Below are 21,867 nucleotides of genomic sequence, written 5' to 3'. Positions count from 1 at the left end.
GGAGGAAGGAGTAGATATTGGTAGAAGTCAGTAGCAAATACCATTTGTCACCATGACAAACACCAAAGAAAAATGACCAAAGGGAAGAAAGGTTTCTTTTGCCTCATGGTTTCAGAACCTTTACTCTATGGCCCGCTTTTGGGCCCAAGTAAAGGTAGGTAATCAGGGCAGGGAATGTGTGCAATGTGCTCGCTTCATGACAGCCAGAAGGCAGAGAGTGGCACAAAGACAGCCCCCAACAGCTTAGTTCCTCCAGCTAGGCCCCGCCTCTAAAAGTTCCCACTGCTTTTCATTATTGCCATAAAATCTTGACTCTATCGACTCTGTCAATAGATCAACTCATTGATGGGACAGAACTCTTAGCATCCAATCATCTCCCCAAAACCTCACCTCTGATACTGATGTATCCAGAACTAACCCTCTCCAGGAGGGAGGAGAGAGGCTCTTAACAAACTAACAAAAAGTATGGGACTCAGGCAGGCAGTGGTGGTGCATGTCTTTTATCCTAGCACTTAAGAAGGAGGCAGGCAGATCTCTGAGTTTGAGGCCAGCCTGGTCTACAGAGTGAGTTCCGGGACAGCCAGGGCCTATAGAGAAACCATCTCTCAAAAAACTCAGAAAATTATAATACTCGCAATGTGTACCTGAGGTTATGTGAGCAGTAAGCAATTTCTCTGGAGAAGGCTCTGGTGAGCTGTCTTTCAATTGTACGGGCTATCCAGTGATACAGCAAGAGTTGTCACATCTGTTGTGTGTCATGCATGTTGGAGTGGCTTTTCTGACAATGCAGCAACTCAAGCAAGGAGCTCGTCACCCGTGCTAGTATAAATAACCCTAATACAATAGTCACTTTACCTAGCTACATTTGGGTGGTATTGTTTCTTTGATCTATTTTTTTTTAATTTGGCCACATTTTTCCTTTTTTTCTCCTTTTATTAAAAATAGATTCTTTTCTCATACTCTACATCCTGATTAGCTTTCCCTCTTTCCACCCACCTTAGTTCCTCCCACTTCCCCCTTTGGTCTATTTTTAGTGACCTATCTGAGGCAAACAGACATTTGTTCATAATTTCCCAGGAAAAGTCACACAACAAACACAAAATAAAGGGATGTGTGTTTGAAGGTTAATTCTGCGTGTTTCTGAAGAGTAGCTGAGAGCTGTAATGCAGACAGGAAAGAGACTGTCTTGTTGACGAGACCCTCGCAGGACTGTAGGAATGTCTGCCGCTGTGACAGCACCTGCGAAAGTTTAAATAGAGTAAGAACTTGGTTTGCTCATGATTCCAGGAGAGTAAGTTCATGATTCTTGGCCTCAGACACTTGGGTAGAACATCATGGCAGTAGATGCATGTGGCCGAAGAGGTTTCTTAATCTCATGCTGCACAAAAAGCAGAGCAAAAAAGATGGGCTAGAGACCCTCTAGTCTGTGACAGCATCCTTCCTGTCACCCACTTCCTCTACTAGGTCCTGTCTCCTGAAGTTTCTACCACTTTCCATAATCACATCACTATCTCATATCATTGGACATATGAGCCTGTGGGAGAGATTTCATATTCAGATCATACATTAACTCTCATGTATGGTACTCTGAAGAGCACAGTCCATTTCAATGGACAGAGTGAGTTAATCCCACCATCAGCAAGAAACCATCAGTGTCCCATCTACTACCTATACTGGGCTCACTTTCTTTTCTGCTCTTGGGCTCCTTTTGTTCCAAACAAACCATCTCCTCTTCAGTTTTCCCCATGTTTACTCATCCGTGATGGGTCTAGTATATAGTATAGTCAGCTATGTTTTCATTACTCCCATGACCCCTGTTTCCTCATTGCTCCTACATATGTGTCTCTCCAAATCCTACTCTGCCTGCCAATTCCTCAGTTCTATTAGCTGCAGGAATCTTCTTGGGGAGAAAAAAAATGTGTCTTGGCTTTGAAAATTGCATACAGTTTGAAAAGAAAAAAAAATAGTTGCAGAAAAGTTGGACAGAAAAGCAGATATGAAGTTATTTCTGGGACAGGAAGAAGTCTGATTCACCAGTGGGGAACATTAAAGATGAACAAGAGGTAAACAAAGCAGGGAAAGTGGAGCTACACTGATGAGCCAAGTCTTGGAAATAAGGACCTGCTAAAGGTGCTGAGTAAAGGACTCCTGAGTCCACTGTTTTTACAGCCAAGTTGGCGGCGTCTTCAGCATACTGGCCAACTAGTTCGTGTTTCTAATCTCCCTCTGCTTGTTCTGTCATGGGTATCTTGGGAAAACCTTGTTAGGCTAGAAGTTAGCAATTAGGAGTAGCGCATACCATTTCCTGTGGTCCTCATGGGACAACATTGTCAGACTCAATGTCCTTATCTTGTAATAAATATTTCTAATATCTTCCTTTGGTACTTAGAATAAACTTTTTACTCTTTACTCTTTTGCTGTAGGAGGTAGATGGTAGAAGATCATCCATGAGCTAGGGAGCCAGGTCTGACTCAGCTTTCAGAGGTAGCAACCCCGTCCCCGACACTGACACCTTGATGTTCTACAGTCAGAGCAAACTAATCATTTGTTCAATATACTGGATAAAGAAATTGTACTCTATTAGAGCAGACCTAGCAAATGTGGTAATTAATTATATATAATTATTATATTGTAATATAAATAAGGAATAAATGTAATTTACAATAAAATACACATTTTATATGAAAATGCCAAAGTATGCTTATACCATGCAACAGCTGGGAATCATGCGTGAGTGACAGTCTGACATAGCCTGGCATGGTGGACTGTGTTAGCAAGGGAAACACAAAATTTTGTGCGGCATCAATACTGGTGCATGTTTTTCCTGAAAAAATGAACGACTCTTAGCAGAGTCCCAAACCAAACAAACTTACAAAGTAGATGCATTCCTGGATAATTCAAAAGTATGTTTTGTTTATTTAAAACAGGGCTGGGTTCTAGGCAGAGATCATTGTAAATGGGTTTTTCACGTAGATGACGTCTTGTGGAACATTTGGAGGTCACAGACAGTGCTCACTTTCCTGTAGTTCTGCACAGTGTGAAGCTGTCTTGCGTCTCCAGGCCACTTCATACAGTTCATTAGGATACTTCACAGTCATAACACCCCAAACGTCTTATTTCTAAAATATTCCCTAATAAGAAATATTCCTCTTATCTCATTCTCCTCACTAAGATTCAAGGAGAGAAATTATATAACTCATGACCTTGGGTGTTTAGCCAGTCACATTGCACTTCCTGTCAGAATTTCTTCCGGGGGAGCCTTAGGACAGTAACCACAAAGCAAGCAATGTCAATCCAAAGACTTGTTTTTATGTTCCATACAGTATTCTCGTCAGTGGTTCTCAACCTGTAGGTCATAACCCACAGGGATTGCCTAAGACCATCAGGAAACACAGATACTGACATTACAATTCATAATGGTAGCAAATTACAATTATAAAGTAGCAACAAAAATAATTTTCTAGTTGAAAGTTATCACAATATTAGTAATTGTATGAAAGGGTCGCAGCATTAGGAAGGTTGAGAACCACTGTGCTAGGCAAACACTCTACCATTGACTTATACCACAGGCCTTTCAAAAACATGTTGTTTATTTATTTATTCACTGTGTGTGTGCATGTATGATAGACGGTCATGGTGGTTGTACCAGGGTGCATGTGCAGAGGTCATAGGACAACTTTGTAGACCCTCTTCTCTTCTGCTTTTACAAGGACTCTGGGCATTGAATGGAGGTCATCAGACTTGAACAGCAAGTGCTATTACCTGTTGAGTCAGCCTCCAACCCTTCTCCCACTTTCAAAGATAAAAATAAAAGTAAAAAACTTTTTATTTTGAGACAGAGTCTTGATGAATTGTTCGGGCCAGCCATGAACTTTTAGTCTTTGTGCCCAAGACTTAATGAGTTGGCATTTCATTCAGGTCACCATATCATCATCATCATCCTCCACCACCATCTCCTTCTCCTTATTTTTATCCTCCTCCTCCTCAGCAGCATCAGCATCATCATTATCATCAATGGGAGTGATGCTTGTGATTGAACCAAGGCCTACAGGGGCTAGACAATTGCTCTACTGCCAACCAATTCCACTCCTTCTGTAGTTTGTAGCCAGGTCTTGAACCTATGTTTCTTAGTCCAGTCTTGAAATTATGAGTCATCGTGCTGAGTACAGACTTTTGTCACCATGTCCAGCTGGCATTTTCTAAGCTGATTCAAAGGCATGATCTTGACACTGCCACTTGACAGTTTTAACACTGTGTGTTAAAAAGCTTCTCCTTTGGCTTGAACTTGGGCTAGTCCCTACTGGGTGGAGTCTGGCAGCTGTACATTGTGTATTTTCTCTGTGTCTGCAGCATGTGCGGGATAAGATGCTCCGATGATGTTTGTGTTAACTCCAAAGAATCTCCTGACCAATTCTACCACCCTTTCTTCTGTTTCTGTAATAAATGACTGAACATTCGTCTTCAGAAAGATTTTGCCAGAAAACTCTGTCATTTAAGATTGAGCCCTGGCAGTGCATTCTCTCCTATTTCATCCTGCCTGGCTCCAAGCTCTGTCCACACGGTGCTCATTCTCCATCTTTCCCAAGCTTATCAAGTTTCTACATGTCAGCTTGTGAGGTCTGACTTTCCCTCCTTTAAAGGAACATGCCCGTTGATTAAGGAGCCTCATTATTTCAACATTTCCTCCTCTGTCTTTCCCCTGAAAATGTCCCGTATTTACGAGGCAGAAACTGTTTTTTGTTTGTTTGTTTTGTTTTGTTTTTCGAGACAGGGTTTCTCTGTAGCTTTGGAGCCTGTCCTGGAACTAGCTCTTGTAGACCAGACTGGCTTCAAACTCACAGAGATTCACCTGCCTCTGCCTCCTGAGTGCTGGGATTAAAGGAGTGCGTCACCACTGCCCAATTGAGGCAGAAACTTCTTGTTGCATCAACAGTTACCAGTCAATCAGCAATGTCACATTCTGAGAGTCCTTACTAATTGATTTTGTTGTGTGAACATCACAGAGTGTATTTGCACAAACTAAAACGGTGATGATGTCACTAGGCAATAAAATTGCATGGGACTCCCTATTTCCCCTGTAAATGTGGTCCATCATTGATCAAAATACTGTGTGGTGCCGGTCTGTAGTAGAACCCAACTTGAAGGCTATGGATGCAACCCAGTTGGTGGAGTGTTTGCCTAGCTTTCAGGAGGCTCTGTGGTCAATCCCCAGCACTAGACATGGGGCATGGCAGTGCATACCATATGGAGACAGGAATATCAGAAGGTCAAGGTTACCCTTGATGAGATAGCAAGTTCAAAACCTGCTGAGTCCAGTCTCAGAAATAGTAAAACAACTTGAAGGCACATAGACCAGAAAGGGACATTGCTCTTGAATAACAGGAGTCTCAAGGAACTCAAGAGTAGCAAGGAATTGACATGGCGCAGGAAAAAACTTGTCAAACCCTTGTTTGTTACTCCTTGTGGCTCATTGTTCTTTTTTATGTTCACTGCTTCCTTTTGCCTTCCTGGGCACATGATGGAATTGCAGTTCTGTGAGAGAGACACACCCCTGTCTTAACTAAATTGGATCTACTCTCTGGCTGAGTCTGTGGCATACTAGTGCTGGGAACCAGATTTAATTGGGCGGGGGGGAGACCTCATGGATTCTGGTCATAGATATGACTTACTGAGGGATGGTGGTCTCTGAGAAGGGAAAAGGGTGAAGGAAGATTCGCAAGGACTCGGATCCCTTTGGAGAGCATAGCAATCTTGCAGGGAGAGAGAGTTCAGGTGGAGGGATCAATCCCTAGAGTCCCTAAGGGTCTGGAGATAGCCAGGGTGCCCACCAGTGGTAAGCTTTGCAATTCGCAGGCTATGGGGTAGACTGTTCAGAAGGTTTTGGTCTCGGTAAGGAAAAATTTAGTCCTCAAGACCATGCAGGTCCTGTCTAGCAAAGCTTGAAACCAAAACGAAAAGAATCCAACTGTCTCCAAGGGACTACATTCCAGAGCAGAGCTCAGAAATATTTATAAGAATACAAAAATATCCAGCCCACAAACCCATGATGTCTGTCTTCCAATCAAACCGCTGACCAAAGGAATGAAGGAGAAAATGACAAGGAACAATGTTCTGCCCTAGAAATTCTCCGAGCACTAGTCTCGTATTAAGGCTACTGTTATTTTTGTGCTTAAACCCCTCGGTATCGTTTGACAGGCTACAACCAGCACAGGCACTACTCTTAGTTCCAAAGACTGAACAGATCACTTAGGAAAAGGAGAATCAGGCAAAAGTAGCTCCTGTGCTCCAGGAGGGATTGATTGCTAGTCTCTTTCCCCGATTCCTTCCCTTTCTGTCTCTCTTTCCAGAAGGTTCTCACTTTCTTTTCTGCCACCTCTTGCCTTTCCTCCCTTTTCCATGTAGGCAACGTGGGGGTGCACTGTACGTTTAAAAAAAACTCCTACAGTTAGTTTTTTTGACAAACTGTTTTAACTCAATTTTGAACCCCCCGTGCCTCCCTAAAGCTTGTCTAAAGCCTGTTTATTCAGCCTGCTCCCGGGCCTGGATTGGTGGTCAATTCAGGTAAAGCCTCTAAGCGCCAGGCTCTATTTGCCATGTCACTTGTTTAAAGATGACACTTTGAGTGCACCTGTGTAGACTGTACCCATGTCCGCCTCTGCTGTTCCCTCTCAAGAGATTATCTCTTCTCGTGTGGAGTGAAGACTTCCACAGGCTCTGAATAAAGTGAATGAAAGTGGAGAGGAGTCCACAGAGAGCAAAGAAAACAGTCGGAGGGAGAGGCGGAGGAGGCAGAGGGCCGGGCCACGCAGGGAAAGGGACCACTCAGCGACGAGACCCAGCGGCGAGAGCAGAGCGCTCCCGCACCGCCTGGACAGCGGGAGGCGAGCCGAAGGGGCGCGGAGGCTGAGCGCCCTGCTCTTGGACCCCAGATCTCAGGAGGCGCCAAGAGTCGCTTGGGCTGGGCAAGGTCCGGAGCGCTCGCACATCGCACACACCTCGGGGGTCCTACGCACGGCCGCCCGAGATGAGCGAGAGCAGCCGCGTGTGCTCGGGCTACTACAGCCTCAACCGCAGCTTCGTGGAGCCCTTCCAGTGCCCGCGGCGCGGCGACGGGGCCGCGCTGCTCTACTGTTGTGGCTTCGCAGACCTCAAGTACTGCTGCAGCGAGCCGGGCAGCTACTTCCCCTACAAGCACAGCTACATGTGGAGCCTCAGGTGGGCAGGGCAGAGCAAGGCTTGGAAAGGGCGGGACGGGGCAGAGCAGGGCGGGACAGGGCAGGCCAAGATGACCCCTCCCGGATCTGGGAAAGTGACCAGTGGAAGATACAAACCGGAATCAGGGCGGTTTCCCGGTGCCCACTGTATTCAGGTCCTTGTGCCAAGGTGCCAGGCGTCTGAATGGTAACTCTACAGGGCACCCTGGAGACCAGTGGAAACCCTGTGCAACCTACCTCAGAGGCTCTACTGACAATACTTGGGGTTTTAATTCTTTAGGTGTTTGTTCCTTTGATACATTTGAACCGAAAGGAGATTTCTGTGGGGAACACGGGTATTAAAGACCAGAGGAGTACTTAAGTGTCATTAGGCAGCTGGAGTCCTCAAAGTAAGTGTGTGTGTGTGTGTGTGTGTGTGTGTGTGTGTGTGTGTGTGTGTGTTTGCACAGATGCATACATACAACTGGGCTTTCTAACCCACTCTTCTCAGAGGTTTGGACACTGACACCACCCAAGCAGGCTGAAGATGGAAGAAGGAGCTTGAATTGCTCTGATTACACACTCAGCATGGTCTTTCCGGACACCCTTCCCCTACGCCCATACCGTTTGACCCCTGCTAGATGTCAGGAGGCATTACTTTCAAGGACAAGTCTTTCTTGCTTCTTTTTCCTCCAGTGGAAAGAGAAGTTGTTCCTGTGGCCCTTATGCAGCTGTTTTCACGACGAAATGCTCCCCTCAAAGGTAGCAAACTTTTGGATTTTAAACTGGATTCTTTTCTTTTGTCTACAGAACGAGTGGAATCCTAAGATTACAGGAAAGAACTACCCCTCCCACCACTATTAATTGTGTGTGTGTGTGTGTGTGTGAGAGAGAGAGAGACAGACAGACAGAGAGAGAGACAGAGAGACAGAGACAGAGACACACACACTGAGAGAGAACTAGCTACTGGGAGTACAACAGAGTACAGTACTATTACCCCACCTTCTCATCATGATCCAGAACTTGGCATTTATACCAGATCAACAGCAAACTTATTTTTTGAGGCAATAAAACAAATGCTATTTTTCTGTATCGCAAACTTTAATAAACTCCCCAAAGGGCTGCCTTCCTTCTGGGAAGTCAACTGAGCACGTTGTTCTTGAGTAGGAGAAAGTTGGCAGAAAATGATGCCAACTTATTCTCCCTGGATTATTTGGGGGAAGAAAGTGATATACTGCCCTGTCATTTGGGCTTTTCGAGACTAGCTCAGTAATCAGTGAGTGTCTGAATGACAGAACCACCTCAGGTCAAACGCAGTTGGAAACGGTGCCCAGGATCTTCAGATCTCCCATGGAGGCAAGGAGAAGAGGTCATAAAAGCTTCCCAAGGTTTGTGAGAGCACAAAGGAAGGAACAGTCTGCTGGGGTCTACTTCATCAGGAAAATAAATGGGCCGCTAGCTCAAAGTTAGGGAAATAGAAAACCATGTTAACTAAGGGCATTGTAGCTGGCAACACTAACCCGGGGTTCCTGTGAATTACTGGGCTCTGAAAACACTACAGGGAGGGAAATTTATTAGAGCTTCATTTTTCTTCTAATCTTTGCTCTTCACTGCTAATTTAAAATGCTCCAACTGCGAAAAATATTACAGAAGTCCCTAGCTCTGGAATCGAGATTCCACAGCTCCCAGAGAAAGACAGCCACAGCTACCTCCAGGCCAGTGAAGGTGCTGAGCGGGAGGTTGGCCGCGTGGGTATGAGAGCAGCTTCAGACACTTTCCAGTGGCTGGCAAGACAACTGCTGTGGGGTGCCAGGAAGGAGGCTGATTCTCCCTTTTCAGCGCCAGTCCCTTTCTTCTCTTCCCTCCTCTTCTCATCTCCCAAACTCAAAGGGTCTCCTTTAGTACTCTTTTTCAGGACTTTAAGAAAATGAGGCTTATTTGGCAGGAACTCTCACGGATGGATGCTGCATAAGGATTTGGTAAAATGACTGATTTAGGAGACTCCTGGATCTTTACATGGAAATCTGCATGCACATATGGAGCCAGGGCACAGAAACAGCATTAACATGCTCTTTGAGTTTCCTCCAAAATGTGTAATCTTGTAAAAAAAAATTGCACATTGAACATTCATGATGTATATGTTGAATTTCATTAGACTGACAAATTTTAATCTAGTAAATCACGTTTTACTTTGAACATGATTTTCAACAACTGGGTCTCATTTCAGGAATCTGTTCAGATATTCCACCTATCTGCATTGTGCACAAACTAACTCTAAATGGATTACATTCTTATGTGTCTGTGTATAGGAACATGAACGTAACCTCCCTGGCACAGTGTGCAGAAGGCAAGGTACAAGGATTTCTTTCCTAATCCTATTAGAGGAAAGGGCAATCAGCATGGCAACTTCCAAGCTCAAGTACATAACTCTGTTTGGAGTCTGATATAAAATTATCATCACTATATGCAGGACTGGGATACAGTCAATGTTAATAAACCAAGCGTAAGAATTTGAAATTTTGACTCCATGTTGTCCTATAGCTCAGGAGACAATCTCTTTGTGTGCAAGGGTGTTTTACCCCCTTAAATCAAGGGCGAGTGGAGTAGACAGCCTGTCACCTTCAATACTATTCTTTCTCTCAAAGCAGTGATGCTCCTGGCATCCCTGATCAAATTCCCCCTTTTCCTTCCTTTTGCTAAAAGTCAAGCTTGCCAGGGGCCTGATCCCTGAAAGAACACAGAAGCCTGAAGACAAGCCAAGAAGATAATGAAGACTCAGATCATTATTTTTCAGTGATGTGAATTCCAAATAGCTACAGCAGATCAATCATGAGTTAATTAGTGTTTACTCTCATCTGTTGACTATTTTCTACAAGCTAAACGCACGTAAATACTGAAAATATTCATGCTATAGGAAAACGGACTGAAGTCGGCTTTTGAATAGCCTAACATCTAATTATGGCTGTTTACACATGACTCAAGAGACGTGTCTGCAAACAGTTCAGTATGATGCTGGCTTTTCAAATTCTCTCCCTTAGTTAATAGTACTAAGCGCACAGGTCTGATGAAAACTGCTACTTCAGTGTCTAGCCATATGTGTACCCACATAAATGAATGACTCCAAACGAGGTGCAGAGAAACGAAAGGAAAATCTCAGACTTTGAAAGTGAATTCCATATACATTCTGTAAACAGCTTTCTTTTAACCAAACCCTCTTCTTCTGCAATGGTTGTGGTTTTGTATACTAACATATGGTGTCTTTCATATATATCTCTAAGAGAAAAGTTTTTTATCGCTGATAAGTAGGTTTCCTGACTCTAAGAGAAGCAAGTATTTTCCTGCTTTTCTTTTGCTTGTGAAACTGATCTGTCTAAGGTGTGGTATTAATTTGATTAATTTGATTTATTGGACTGAGATATTTATGACATTCCTAGAGAATCATGCGATCTTTGACCTGTATCATAGATGTCATACAACTCACAACATACACATTTTTAAAAGTCTTTAAATGCAATAGACAGAATATGACAAGAATTCAGGATGAAAATGTCAATCAATTGTTGTCTGTAGTAAGACAGGATTTGCTTATGAATGAGTGAGAGCAAGAGTGAGCGTCGACGCCTTTGGTGCGGCTTGAGTGCACAGCGGTTTGGATGACACGACTTCTTTTCTGTTTCCTCAGCATTGGTGCTCTGATCGGACTGGGAATCGCCGCCCTTGTTTTGCTTGCCTTTGTCATCAGTGTCTGTGTCCTCTGCTATTTATTTCTGTACACAAAACCTCAAAGATTAGACAATGGCCTTAAACTTCAGCACCTAGAGGCATCCTCTGCCCTAGAAGGTAACCCAAATCTATTATTTATAATCTGTTACCTGTACCATATCTTAGCTGGGAGACAGAGCACACTGTTGAGATGGAGCATTCCTTAAAGATTCAGTTTACAGTGCATCCTTGCAAGAGTTCACGGTGAATCAGCCTTAGGTGATGGCATACTTAAGGGAGATAGTGTTTGAGGAAAACTAGCAGACTATAAATGCCCTGTGGAAAGCAAGTCAGTGGGCCAGTGCATTCACTGGGATATATTTAATTCCATTTTAGTTATCAACACTTATCTTCCTGGAAAAATTACATTGTGGCTTTCTGGTGGAACCAAGGTCATCAACCAAGTGCATGGCACAACAAAATGTCCAGCAGCATACGCTTGCTACTGCACTTTACACAGGTCAGTCAGTGATCAGACTGGCATGCAGTGTGAGGAATCAAGGGGGCGTCAAAAACAATTCAGAGGTTTGCAAAAAAAACCCGAAACACAAATAGAACACTTGGTTACTGAATAGCCTGCAAGCTAATTAATTCCATTGCTGTAGGTATATGTGCACAATGTAACTATAAAGTAAAAGAAACTTTTATGCATAATTTATGGACTGTGTATCTGTCTACTTTCTGTTTCAGTAATAAAGCTGCATGTAGAAGTCAGTTGTTATTGCCATGAAACTACCGAAACTTTGTGGAAACTAATTTCTATTAGTGTATTAGGAAGCACCAATCATGAATTTTGACATGTGTGTATGCAGGATATATTTTAAAGAATATATAGGTAACAATACATACATTTAGGATCTACGCTGACATATTTAGAGTGGCATATGAGTGTTTATTGCTTCCATTTCAAAAGAAAAGGAAAATCCTTCTTAAAATAGGAAGGAAGTCTCTGCACATAGACTGTGTTTTAGCTGAATGATGGGATCTGTCATGTTTATGAAGTACCTGCCCTGTGACCTTATCAAAGATGTCACCATCACCATGTGCCTGCATTAGCTGTAGTCTCCTCTGGGGAGAAACAGAAGAATCTCCCCAGTCCCTCATGTCCTCTTGTCATAGTGGAGGAGGACAGATCCCTCTGGAGTTCACTTTCCAAAGCGCTGATAATGAGGAGCCAAACTGACAGGCTCGGAGCTGAATTTAGTCCAAGTGACTTTGATCCAGCTTTTCCACAAGCACAACTGTGTGGTTGATTGGTGGGTATCACATCACCAGACTGTAAGAGTAATTATTGTCTCATTTGCTTAGATGATTGAATCTAATCATGGTCCTGAATGTTTTCTATGCCCAAGAATCACCTGTGGTGGTGGCGGTGGGGAACCATGTTAAAAACACAGTGTCTCAGCCCCAGCCTTTCAAACAAGCGCCTCTTCTTCCCACTCTTCTTCCTTCTTTCCATAGAGAAATCATGGTGAGACTGTTAAAATCGATGCCACCCCTTAAACCCTAATGTTTTCCCAGCCCTCTCAATGGATACAACTCTCCACCGTGACCTTTTGTGACTGGCCCTCTAGGTCTTTCTTTTTCTCATCTCCTTTGCCAAACTATATTGGGTCCTTTGCCATTCCTTGAGATTCTTGACCAGGGCCTTTGCACACACTGCCACCATTTCCTCAGACATCTGTGTGACTCACGGTTCCTTTTACTCTTTCCTGAGGAGTCCTTTTCCCAGGAGTTCCTCCTTACCTACACTCTTAACTTCCCTTCTGCTCTTCCTAGCCAATCACCCCCAAAGCATTTATTTACTGGTAACAGAAATTATCTATTTACTTACCTATTTGTTATCTACAATTTTCTGACTAGACACTAAGTTCCAGCAAAGAGTTTATGTCATGTTTGTTCACTGTAATATCCCCAGTGCTTATAATACTTACACATTTCTTGAAATGTCTTACATCTTTACTAATCCCAGGAATGTGTTTTGTGTAACACTGACCAAGTGTGGTCATTGCTGCAGTCATTAAACATACATTGAGTGTCCCTTCTATAGAATTTGCTGTGCTAAAATAAAAGTGGTTATTTTTCCTGGTTTAGCTGAAGGACTATTGCAAAATTTTATTTCCTGTTTGCTCTGTCCCCAGAAGCATAATTACTGACAGGTCAATTCAGATTTGGCATGTTTCTTGCTGTTTAGTGGATGAAGTCAGTTAATGCACTTCTTATGAAGTTAGATGCGGGTGCTTTCATGCAATGAAATAGCCCCACTTTGTTCCTCACAAAATGTATACATCAAGGTAGCAAGTTAATTTAATAGGCCTTTCCTGAGTCTGGCTATTAGAAAACAGCATACAAAATGTAAAATAGCCAGTGCCTTGCTGTTGCTTTCAAAGGAAATGATTTTGGTCCTGTGAATTGTTTTTTTCTTATTATTATTAATTATAGTGCAGCGCCCAAAACAAAATAGGTAATCCATATGCCGCTGGGATAGAAAAATGGGTTCCTCTTGAATTGACCCTTTGAAATGATAATTAAATACTGTGCACTTTATTAAATATGAGTGTACCATTCCAGGGTTTTCAACACTTAGCGAGAGATATTGTTGTTCAAGCTATGGGGAAGACAAGTTAGGTGTCTCATTGCATTTAATGGCAGTGCTAAAGATTGGAAACTTAAGGAAATGTTTGTATAATTAATCAGGCTTATAAGTAGTCAGGAAAACTGACCTGACTGGCTAGAAAGCTTTTCTCTCAACACTGTCTCTTCTTAAAAAAATTCCTTCAAATTATTTTAGACTAATTTCTTAAAATTATCTATTATTTTCTAAAATTCCAATTACATATTTCCCCTTCCATTTCCTGCCGCAACCCCTCGCCACATACTCCTTAAATTTATACCCTCTTTTTTCATTAGTTGATTCATACATGTGCATGCTTGCAAGTGTGTGCACTTGCACACACGCACACACACACACACACACTCTCTTTAGGAATACATAAGTACAACCTACTCAGTCTGTACAATGTTACATGAAATATGCTTTCAGGAATGAACATTTGGTATTAGGTAATCAATTGGTGTGTTCTTCCCTGGGGAAGACTATTTAGATTAATTTTTATCATGAAGACTGTTTTCATTACAGGTAATTTGGATGGCCTGGAAGGAACTGTGTTCTTGTACTTATTACAATATATGTAAGGGCCTGAATCTTTTCTTTTCCTATAAATGACAATAGTAGGTCTAAAATAGACTAATCATAGATCACACTGCCAGGATTTTGCCTATTTTTATTCCATGGTATTTTGATTTTAAATGTCTACAGTTTAAGGCTTTATAGTCTTTGAATGGATCTTGAAAAGGCAGGTGGGTCTCCTCGGGCCATGGCTGCAGACATTAGCAGCTTAACCTCTGTCGTCCACACCATACAGAGCACCTCTCACTGAGCAATTGGTGGGTTTTTAAATTGTGGCTTGCAACTCTTTTCTTCTTTTTAAACTTTTACATTTTGGGTTATGCACATTTCAAACGCCAGTGTTCAGAAGTCTGTATTGTTTTGCCTTGGATGCTAAGTTGCCAAGTGAAAGATGCCTATGTGAAGATACTCCTATTCACGAGGGCTCATGTCAAGGTTGTGGGAAAGTATTCATGGTCAACAACAGAGCAGCCAGAGGGACAAGATCATAGATCACCACTTCTCAAACGTTTCCATAGTGAAGGTCTTAGAGCTGTAGGAGAAATGAAGTTGAGGCCCAGCGCTCTCAGGGCCAGCAGGGGAAAGGTCCACCTTAAAACTTCTGAGCTTCAGCACGTAATCGTTTCTCATTTTGCTTGAAAATTTGTGGGAATTTTCAGTTGAGTGAAGCTTGCTATCCTCTGATAATGACGTCTGTCACCCACACCTAAGTAAAATTGCTGCTTCAGGAAGATAAAGCCTGTTCACCCTGAGGCATCGAGTAGGCTTGAGTAGGTCCTGTGGGGGTGATGGGGACCATCAATGACAGGGACTCTGAGAAGTGCTGTGTCTGATGAACATGAAAGGTGGCATTAGAACTGTTAGGAAGAACAACACAATTGTATTGTACAGAAATAACAAACACCCTCAAGCTGGTGTTCTGTGGTCACCTTGGAAAGGTGGAAGATAGAAATGAAAAAGAGGAGATGAATTAGCAGTTAGGCACAGTTAGTTACACAGGTGAGAAACAAAACTGCACATAAAATACCGAGAGAGTAAATTGGGGGAAAAAATTCACATAACCATTTCTTGTGCCCATGAGCAAAATGGGTCTTAGGCTGACTTGAAATGGTTTTGTGTTTCTTCTTAGAAGATGCTCTTGCTTCCTCAGAAAGAAAAGTTTCTTTCTGTTCATGTTCATTGTAGAAACACTGGAAATACGGAGAAGCCAACAAATGCTCTCAGCACAGAGGTGAAAGGTGTCAGCACTGAGGTGAATATCCTTCAGCGAGGATTTCCTATGTATCCCTAGATCACATATAAAGCAAATTGGGAAATAGCAGAACATGGTAGCCTTTGTCTGATTTTAGCACTCAGGAGGATGAGGCAGGGTGATCGCAAGTTTGAGGCAAGCCTGGGTTATATGGTGAGAATCTCCCCGCACCCCCGTGTGTGTGTCTGTCTGTCTCTGTCTCTCTTTCTGTCTCTCTATTCCCCCCTCCCCATCCCTTTAAAAAAAACCACAATAGTTGTATCTTCTTTGCTATTAAATGAATTCCTGTTATTATTTAATTCATTTAATCCATTTAATTTATTACTTCACAAAGCACCATGACTTTTGCTGTTGATAGAATAAACATTATTTATATCTTCCTACAGATTTACTAATTGTAAATACTTTGCTTCATTAGTTTTATCGTTGGTACTTTGTGCATATATTCCTTTAAACTCTAAAATCGATCGCACTTCCTAAGAAAAAGATACTTCCTCTTGTGTGAACCCTGCCCGCTCATCTGAGTTAACAACCACAACACTAATGCAGCAACATACACTCTGGGGCTTATATTAAAGTTTCCTAATCTCAATAGCTAATTTTTCTTATCCTGGATCTGATCCAAAATTAATTTGTATACTTTTATTTCGTGTTTTCTTTAATCCTCAGCCTTTCTTTTCCTTTTATGCCCTTGATAGTTTTGAGGATGAAAAAGAAGCCAGATATTTTGTGCAGTGTTCCTCAATCTCTGTCTGTCCGTTTTCTCCTGATTGGAGAGAGAGCATACATTTTTACAGGAACACAAGAAGGTATAGTAGCAAAGCACCACAGACAGCACACAGTCTTGGCTGGCTTGATTAGCAGTGATAGAAGCATGATTACAGTGAGGGATTGGGAACCATGAACATATCCTGTTCCTCTGTGGATTTTCACCCAGTCACTGAATTTTTGACAACTGTTATTATGATGACACTTATAAGTGGTAATTTTCCAACTTCTTACAGCTTTTAAACGTATTATTCCACTGCTCCCCTGTTTATTTATCTTAGTTCTTTGTGCCACTGACACAGAATAGTTAGACTGTATAATTTATAGAGAAAAGAAGTTAATCTTCACAGTTCCGGAGGCTGGGAAGTTTAAGGTCAAGATGGCTGTGTATTGAGCACTGAGTGAGAAATGATGTCTGCTTCTCAGACAGGGAGCACCATGATGCGGCATCTTCTTGTGGAACAAGGAGTGAATGGGCAGAAAGAGCTGGCCAGTTCCCTCCAGTCCTTTTGTACGATTGCTACTTCACACAGAAGGACAGAACTCTGGTGGTCTAATCACCTCCTAAATTCCTCAGTTCTTAATAGCATCACTTGCCAGTTTGAAGTCATGTGCCTTTTAGAGGAACACATGCGTTCTAGCCATACGGCTGCTGATTCATTTGAATGTCAGCATGGACTTGTGCATTTTAAAACATTGTAGTTGTTGTTGTTTATTTTGACCCATCTTATATTTGGTCAGTGGATATTTGAATTTTGGGGTGTATATATGTGTATAATATATGCACATTGCATGCAGAAGCCAGAGGTAGGCATTGAGTGTCCTGCTGTACCAGGTTCTGCCTTTCTTCTTTGGATTATGGTTTGTCACTGAGGCTGGAGCCAGGCTCCTGGCCAGAAAGCTCAAGTGATCCTCCAGGGCCATCCACCCTCTATAGTGTTGGGATACAGACATCCACAGGACCGTGGCTTTCTACAGCAAGGCTGGGATCCAAACTCACATCCTCATGATAGCCTCGAAAGCACTCCTAACCACTGAGCCCTCTCTCTCGCCACTGAACAAACTCCTTCAAACTGTGTCCCATGCCTGTTTGAAATCTGTCCATCATTTTGGGAATACTTTTTCTGTTTTCTAAGACATTCGGTACTTTCCCTGTTCCAACACTGGAACCTACCATTTCTTTAAGAAGAAGCCTGGCTCATTTCAATTGGTAACAGTATTTATAAGTCAAGCAGGGATACACCATATTTAATTAGCTTACTGACTTCCACTTCCACCACTCTCTTACAGATACACTGAACACCTGTTTTCCTCCCATAACCCTTAGCAGTGGACTACCTAATCTGAGTGTGCACACATATTAAAAGATGGGTATACTTTCTACCTACCTTCCATGACATTACTATTTTACACTTACTTGCTTTTCCACAGTCTCTGTGGCTTTGGGTATTATTATTTAAAAATATCTATTTTACTGATTTTATAAAGAATAGTATTTTTCTGTTTTTTTTATATTGTTGCTTTGTTTTTTGAGACAGGGTTTCTCTGTGTAGCCTTGGCTGTCTTAGAACTTGCTGTATAGACCAGGCTGGCCTCAAACTCACAGAGATCCACCTGCCTCTGCCTCCTGAATGCTAAGATTAAAGAACACTACCATTATACAGCAAAGAATGGTATTTTATTTCAAATGTATCTAATCAGACAGTTTCATGTTTGGCATTTTTTGTGACACACTGCTTAATTTTTTTTTGATGAGGGTATTCATTCTTTCATAGATACCGCAGGTTTTTTCTGCTGTATTTATACATGTATGTATATTTAAAGTTTTAATAACTCTACAGAAGTGAAGTAGGGAATCTCCTTATAATTCCAAATGAGTCAGTCGCCCAAATATATCTCTCTAATGTCAACCTAAATGGTCACTTATCATAAATTGTTGTATATTCATTTACAGACTGTATTCTGTTAAATTATTCTGATTATTCTTAAATTATGATTGATTTAAAATTATTGCTGTCATATTATTTTAATGTTAAGTCAAGAGTCCATCTCTTTCCCTCCCTTCCTCCCTCCCTCCCTTCCTTCCTTCCTTTCTTCCTCCAAGCTTCTTTTAAGAACATCTTGGCTTTTTGTATGTAATGTTTAAAGTTTCCAAATGAACTTTTAAATCACACTCTAAAAGTCTGAAACAGTCAAGTGATATTTTGATGGTTTTATAGTAAATTTATAGATACGTTTGGGAGCCACTTTACTAAATACCTAATACTCAGGAACAAATGCTCAAAACTCATTAAGTTGGGCTGCTGACTCTATTCAGTAATACTTTATCAAACAAAAGCTTTTAAAGAATTCATTGTATTATTAGTGGACAATGGCATAATTTATATTCACTACCATAAAAAGCCACTCAGGGAGTCTCTTGGGAAGAGAGATAATTAGTGGGCAAACTTCCTTGATCATGGCCTGCAGCTGAAACTATTTTTTAAAAAAATCAAAATCAACACTACAGAATGACTTAGGGCTGTAGATCTAAGATTGTTTCCTAAAGCTATCCAGCCAGACCTGCAGCTGGGAGCTGCTTAGAGCTCCAGGACAGCATAGCAGCTAGGGTAAGCTGGATGGAGAAGGGCAGGGAAGCTTCACCACGGTTCTGCCAGGTAGCCAGGGGACAGAGACCAGGGGGGTCCCCAGTATTCTTTTTCTGTTCTGAAGTGCCTGTTAAGACCCAAGTTCACAATTGCATGATAAGCCGGTCCCCGAGCACCAACTCTGAAGCAAACCCAAGTTTAACAGTTATCAGAGTTTGGCATGGCTGCAATGGAGAACAGGCAGAATGTTTCGTTTGACGAACTGGATTTAAATTTGCCAAAGGTCAAGGCTTTAAGTGTCAGTGTATGTATGATGTTCAGGGCTGAAGGAAGGCTAAGATTTTCATACAGTAGCCAGACTAAAACGAAATGAGGATGGAAACATGAAGGCTTGGCAGCAGGAACGGAAGGAGGGACTATGGTGGTGGGTCTTGGCAATTTATACCCAACTAACGAAACAGGAATTAAATAAGGGAAACTCTCCACGTGTGATCCTTAGCAGTTCGACGGCATTACAGATTTATTACTTGAAATCAAATCCATGTTGCAACCTGTGATGGAAGGCTTTATCCCTACGTGGCTGGATAAGAAAGTAGTCTCTGTGATAGGAAAACTAGAGAAAACAGGTTGCCGAGGTGGGTCCTTCAATTAAAATGGTCCCAGAAAGATGCTAGGGAACTCTGTCATCACTGGGGCTCTACTTACTATTTTTCTGTATCTCCAGTTACTTGAAGCTGCTGGAGGGAAATCCATTGAAAGTGGTTTTGGATTTTTAGCAGAGTAAATTCTGGAGTGTTCAGGTGTTTACAACCAATCTTTTCTTATTCGACTAGGAAATTGCTTTGTTAGGGGTAATCACTTTGGTTTTAGAAGCCAGCCTAGGAAATTGTCTTGATAAGCTAACATGTTTAGAAGGATCTGGAAGCCAAGTAAATAATGAGCCAGGGCTGGGGAATAAGGGCTTTTGCAAGTGCTAAGGGTGAAGAATTTTTGACACTGGAATGTATTTTGAGAGCGTGTACAACTCAGGGAGCGGTAGGCCATTCTGACGAATTCTTCTAGCTTTTGCTGCAGAAATGCATAATGGAAAGCAAACCTGCCAGAAGAGAGACAAGTTAGAGCATACAAATTATTAGGTTAGAAAATAACACCTGGAAAATTCCCCTTTGCTATAAAAGCCACAAAACCTGCCTGTGATGAAGTAGGGGGAGAAGGCCTTGAAAATGTCATTCAAATATTATGAATTTAAATATGTGAGCATCACTTAGGAAACACGTAGGAGTCAATAAACCCACACTAGGCTTTACGTTTCCAGAAGCCCCATCCACAGAATAACAATCCACTTCTCCTTGGTTAGCCCAAATGCTGGTTAGTGAAGACCACGTCCCCAGCCCTTGCTTATTAAGGATTTCTATGCAGTGTGTGAATTGGACTCCAGAGTGAACTCATATCTGAATTGCTTATGGTGGCAAAGCCTTCAGCTTCTTGGAATCATCATAGTTAGCTTTAATGCAGTTTATTGTATTTATGTCAGGTAGGAACAGTCACACTTTCATTAAGTGACCCTGAAATTGTTAGCTCCTTAAGGAATATGTGCTTTCTCGTAGAGGCGTGGAGAAAAGAACTTGGGAATGAGATTCAGACTCCTGTGACTGAGTTATCTCCCTTTGCGTTTAGGACGAATGGCTCAAAACCATCCCGAATGGAGTTGGTTCTCCCTCATCCATATAGTATTTTCAGAACGTTCTACTTCCGATACTCTTACAGCAATTCAAGCGCAAACGCTGAAAAGACAAATTCTCTGTCATAAGCTTGACTAATGATTTCATTTGGTCTTGTGTATTTGCAGGCAACTTAAATAGAAAAACCAAAGGCCTCATTTCAAATGCAGCATCAAATTCAACAAATGAAACAGTCTATGAAGCCGACGATGTAACTCAAGAAAAGACAATGGATACTACACAAGTCAATATTGCCCATTAGAAAAAATCCCTGTTTTAAGATCTTACTGGAGAGATGGAACATTAAGAATAAAAAATACAGTTTACTTTATTTTATTTTGAGACAGTCTGTCTACATTGCTTGAGCTATCCTCGGACTTCCCTATGTAGACTAGGCTTGCAAACTCAGAGATCTGCCTGCCTCTGCTTTCTGAGTACTGGGCTTAAAGGTGTGGGCCACCACACCTGGCAAGAATGCATTTTCAAACAGCTTCTACCATTGCTTTTTCAGTATTTACCACTCACAAAAGCAAGACCAGCTACAGTTTTAATTAGCTCATTTATTAAGCACCCACTAAGGTTCTGATAAATGTTTATGTGTATAAGTTTACTTTGTCAAGTTTCTGTATGACATGAAACTAAGCTATTTCTTCAAAATAAAGTTTAGCAATGACAGAAAAACAAACCAATCTCAGTGAAGCATAATAAATGTGTTTGTCTCATTACCAATATTTCACTATTATTTAATACATGATATTACTGTCATTATAGATAATAATGGGTAAGTAAATCTTCAGGGGACTTTTCTCATAAACCAAAGGCTCTCAAATCTCTTAGACATCAATGTTTTTTGCTGGATTTTGTGTGTGAAACAAGATTATATTACCTTCATATAATAGTCAATAGTAAAGATATCATTGTATTACCAGCAAAATGGGTATATCCTATATTTCAAGTATGCAAGGCAAATCCTCTGTCAGTGCATTTCCTGGAGAATGTCTCTAATGAAAGTTACAAAAGTAAGCACAGATGCCAGCAGTAGACTCAGCTGGACCTTCAACACACTCCCTGCTCAAGTAGCCCACCTCTGGGTTACCTGAAGAAAAGCCATGGGGTCCAACTTGGACCGACTGGTGCATCTCTTTGTAACTTACAAGCAGTAGGTGCTTCTTAAGTAGACACAAAGTATTAAAAGCAAAATGTTTTTTACCGCTGAGTAAAACTCTAATGTGTATATGTTCCACACCTTTTTTAACCATTCTTCTATTGAGGGGCACCTAGGTTGTTTCCAGGTTCTGGCTATTACAAATAGTGCTGCTATGAACATAGTTGAACAAATGCTTTTGTAGTATGTTAGGGCATCTCTTGGGTATATTCCCAAGAGTGGAATTGC

The 21,867-nt window shown here is 41.7% G+C and overlaps 1 protein-coding gene across 1 annotated transcript; it reads left to right on the top strand.

The window, feature by feature from the left end:
- The first annotated feature begins 6,831 nt into the window (after positions 1-6,831).
- Positions 6,832-21,068, top strand: Shisal2b (shisa like 2B). Its single transcript, XM_048442838.3, has 3 exons — positions 6,832-7,215; positions 10,876-11,033; positions 20,603-21,068. The coding sequence occupies exons 1-3, from the start codon at positions 7,025-7,027 to the stop codon at positions 20,734-20,736; spliced, it is 483 nt and encodes a 160-aa protein (XP_048298795.1). The 5' UTR covers positions 6,832-7,024; the 3' UTR covers positions 20,737-21,068.
- The last annotated feature ends 799 nt before the right edge of the window (positions 21,069-21,867 follow it).

Source organism: Myodes glareolus, chromosome 15 (genome assembly GCF_982192425.1).
Source record: "Myodes glareolus chromosome 15, mMyoGla1.1, whole genome shotgun sequence".
In the NCBI taxonomy this organism is placed as follows: domain Eukaryota; kingdom Metazoa; phylum Chordata; class Mammalia; order Rodentia; family Cricetidae; genus Myodes; species Myodes glareolus.
The sequence above is the reverse complement of the archived record's forward strand: the minus strand, read 5'-3'. Positions and strand labels throughout refer to the sequence as shown.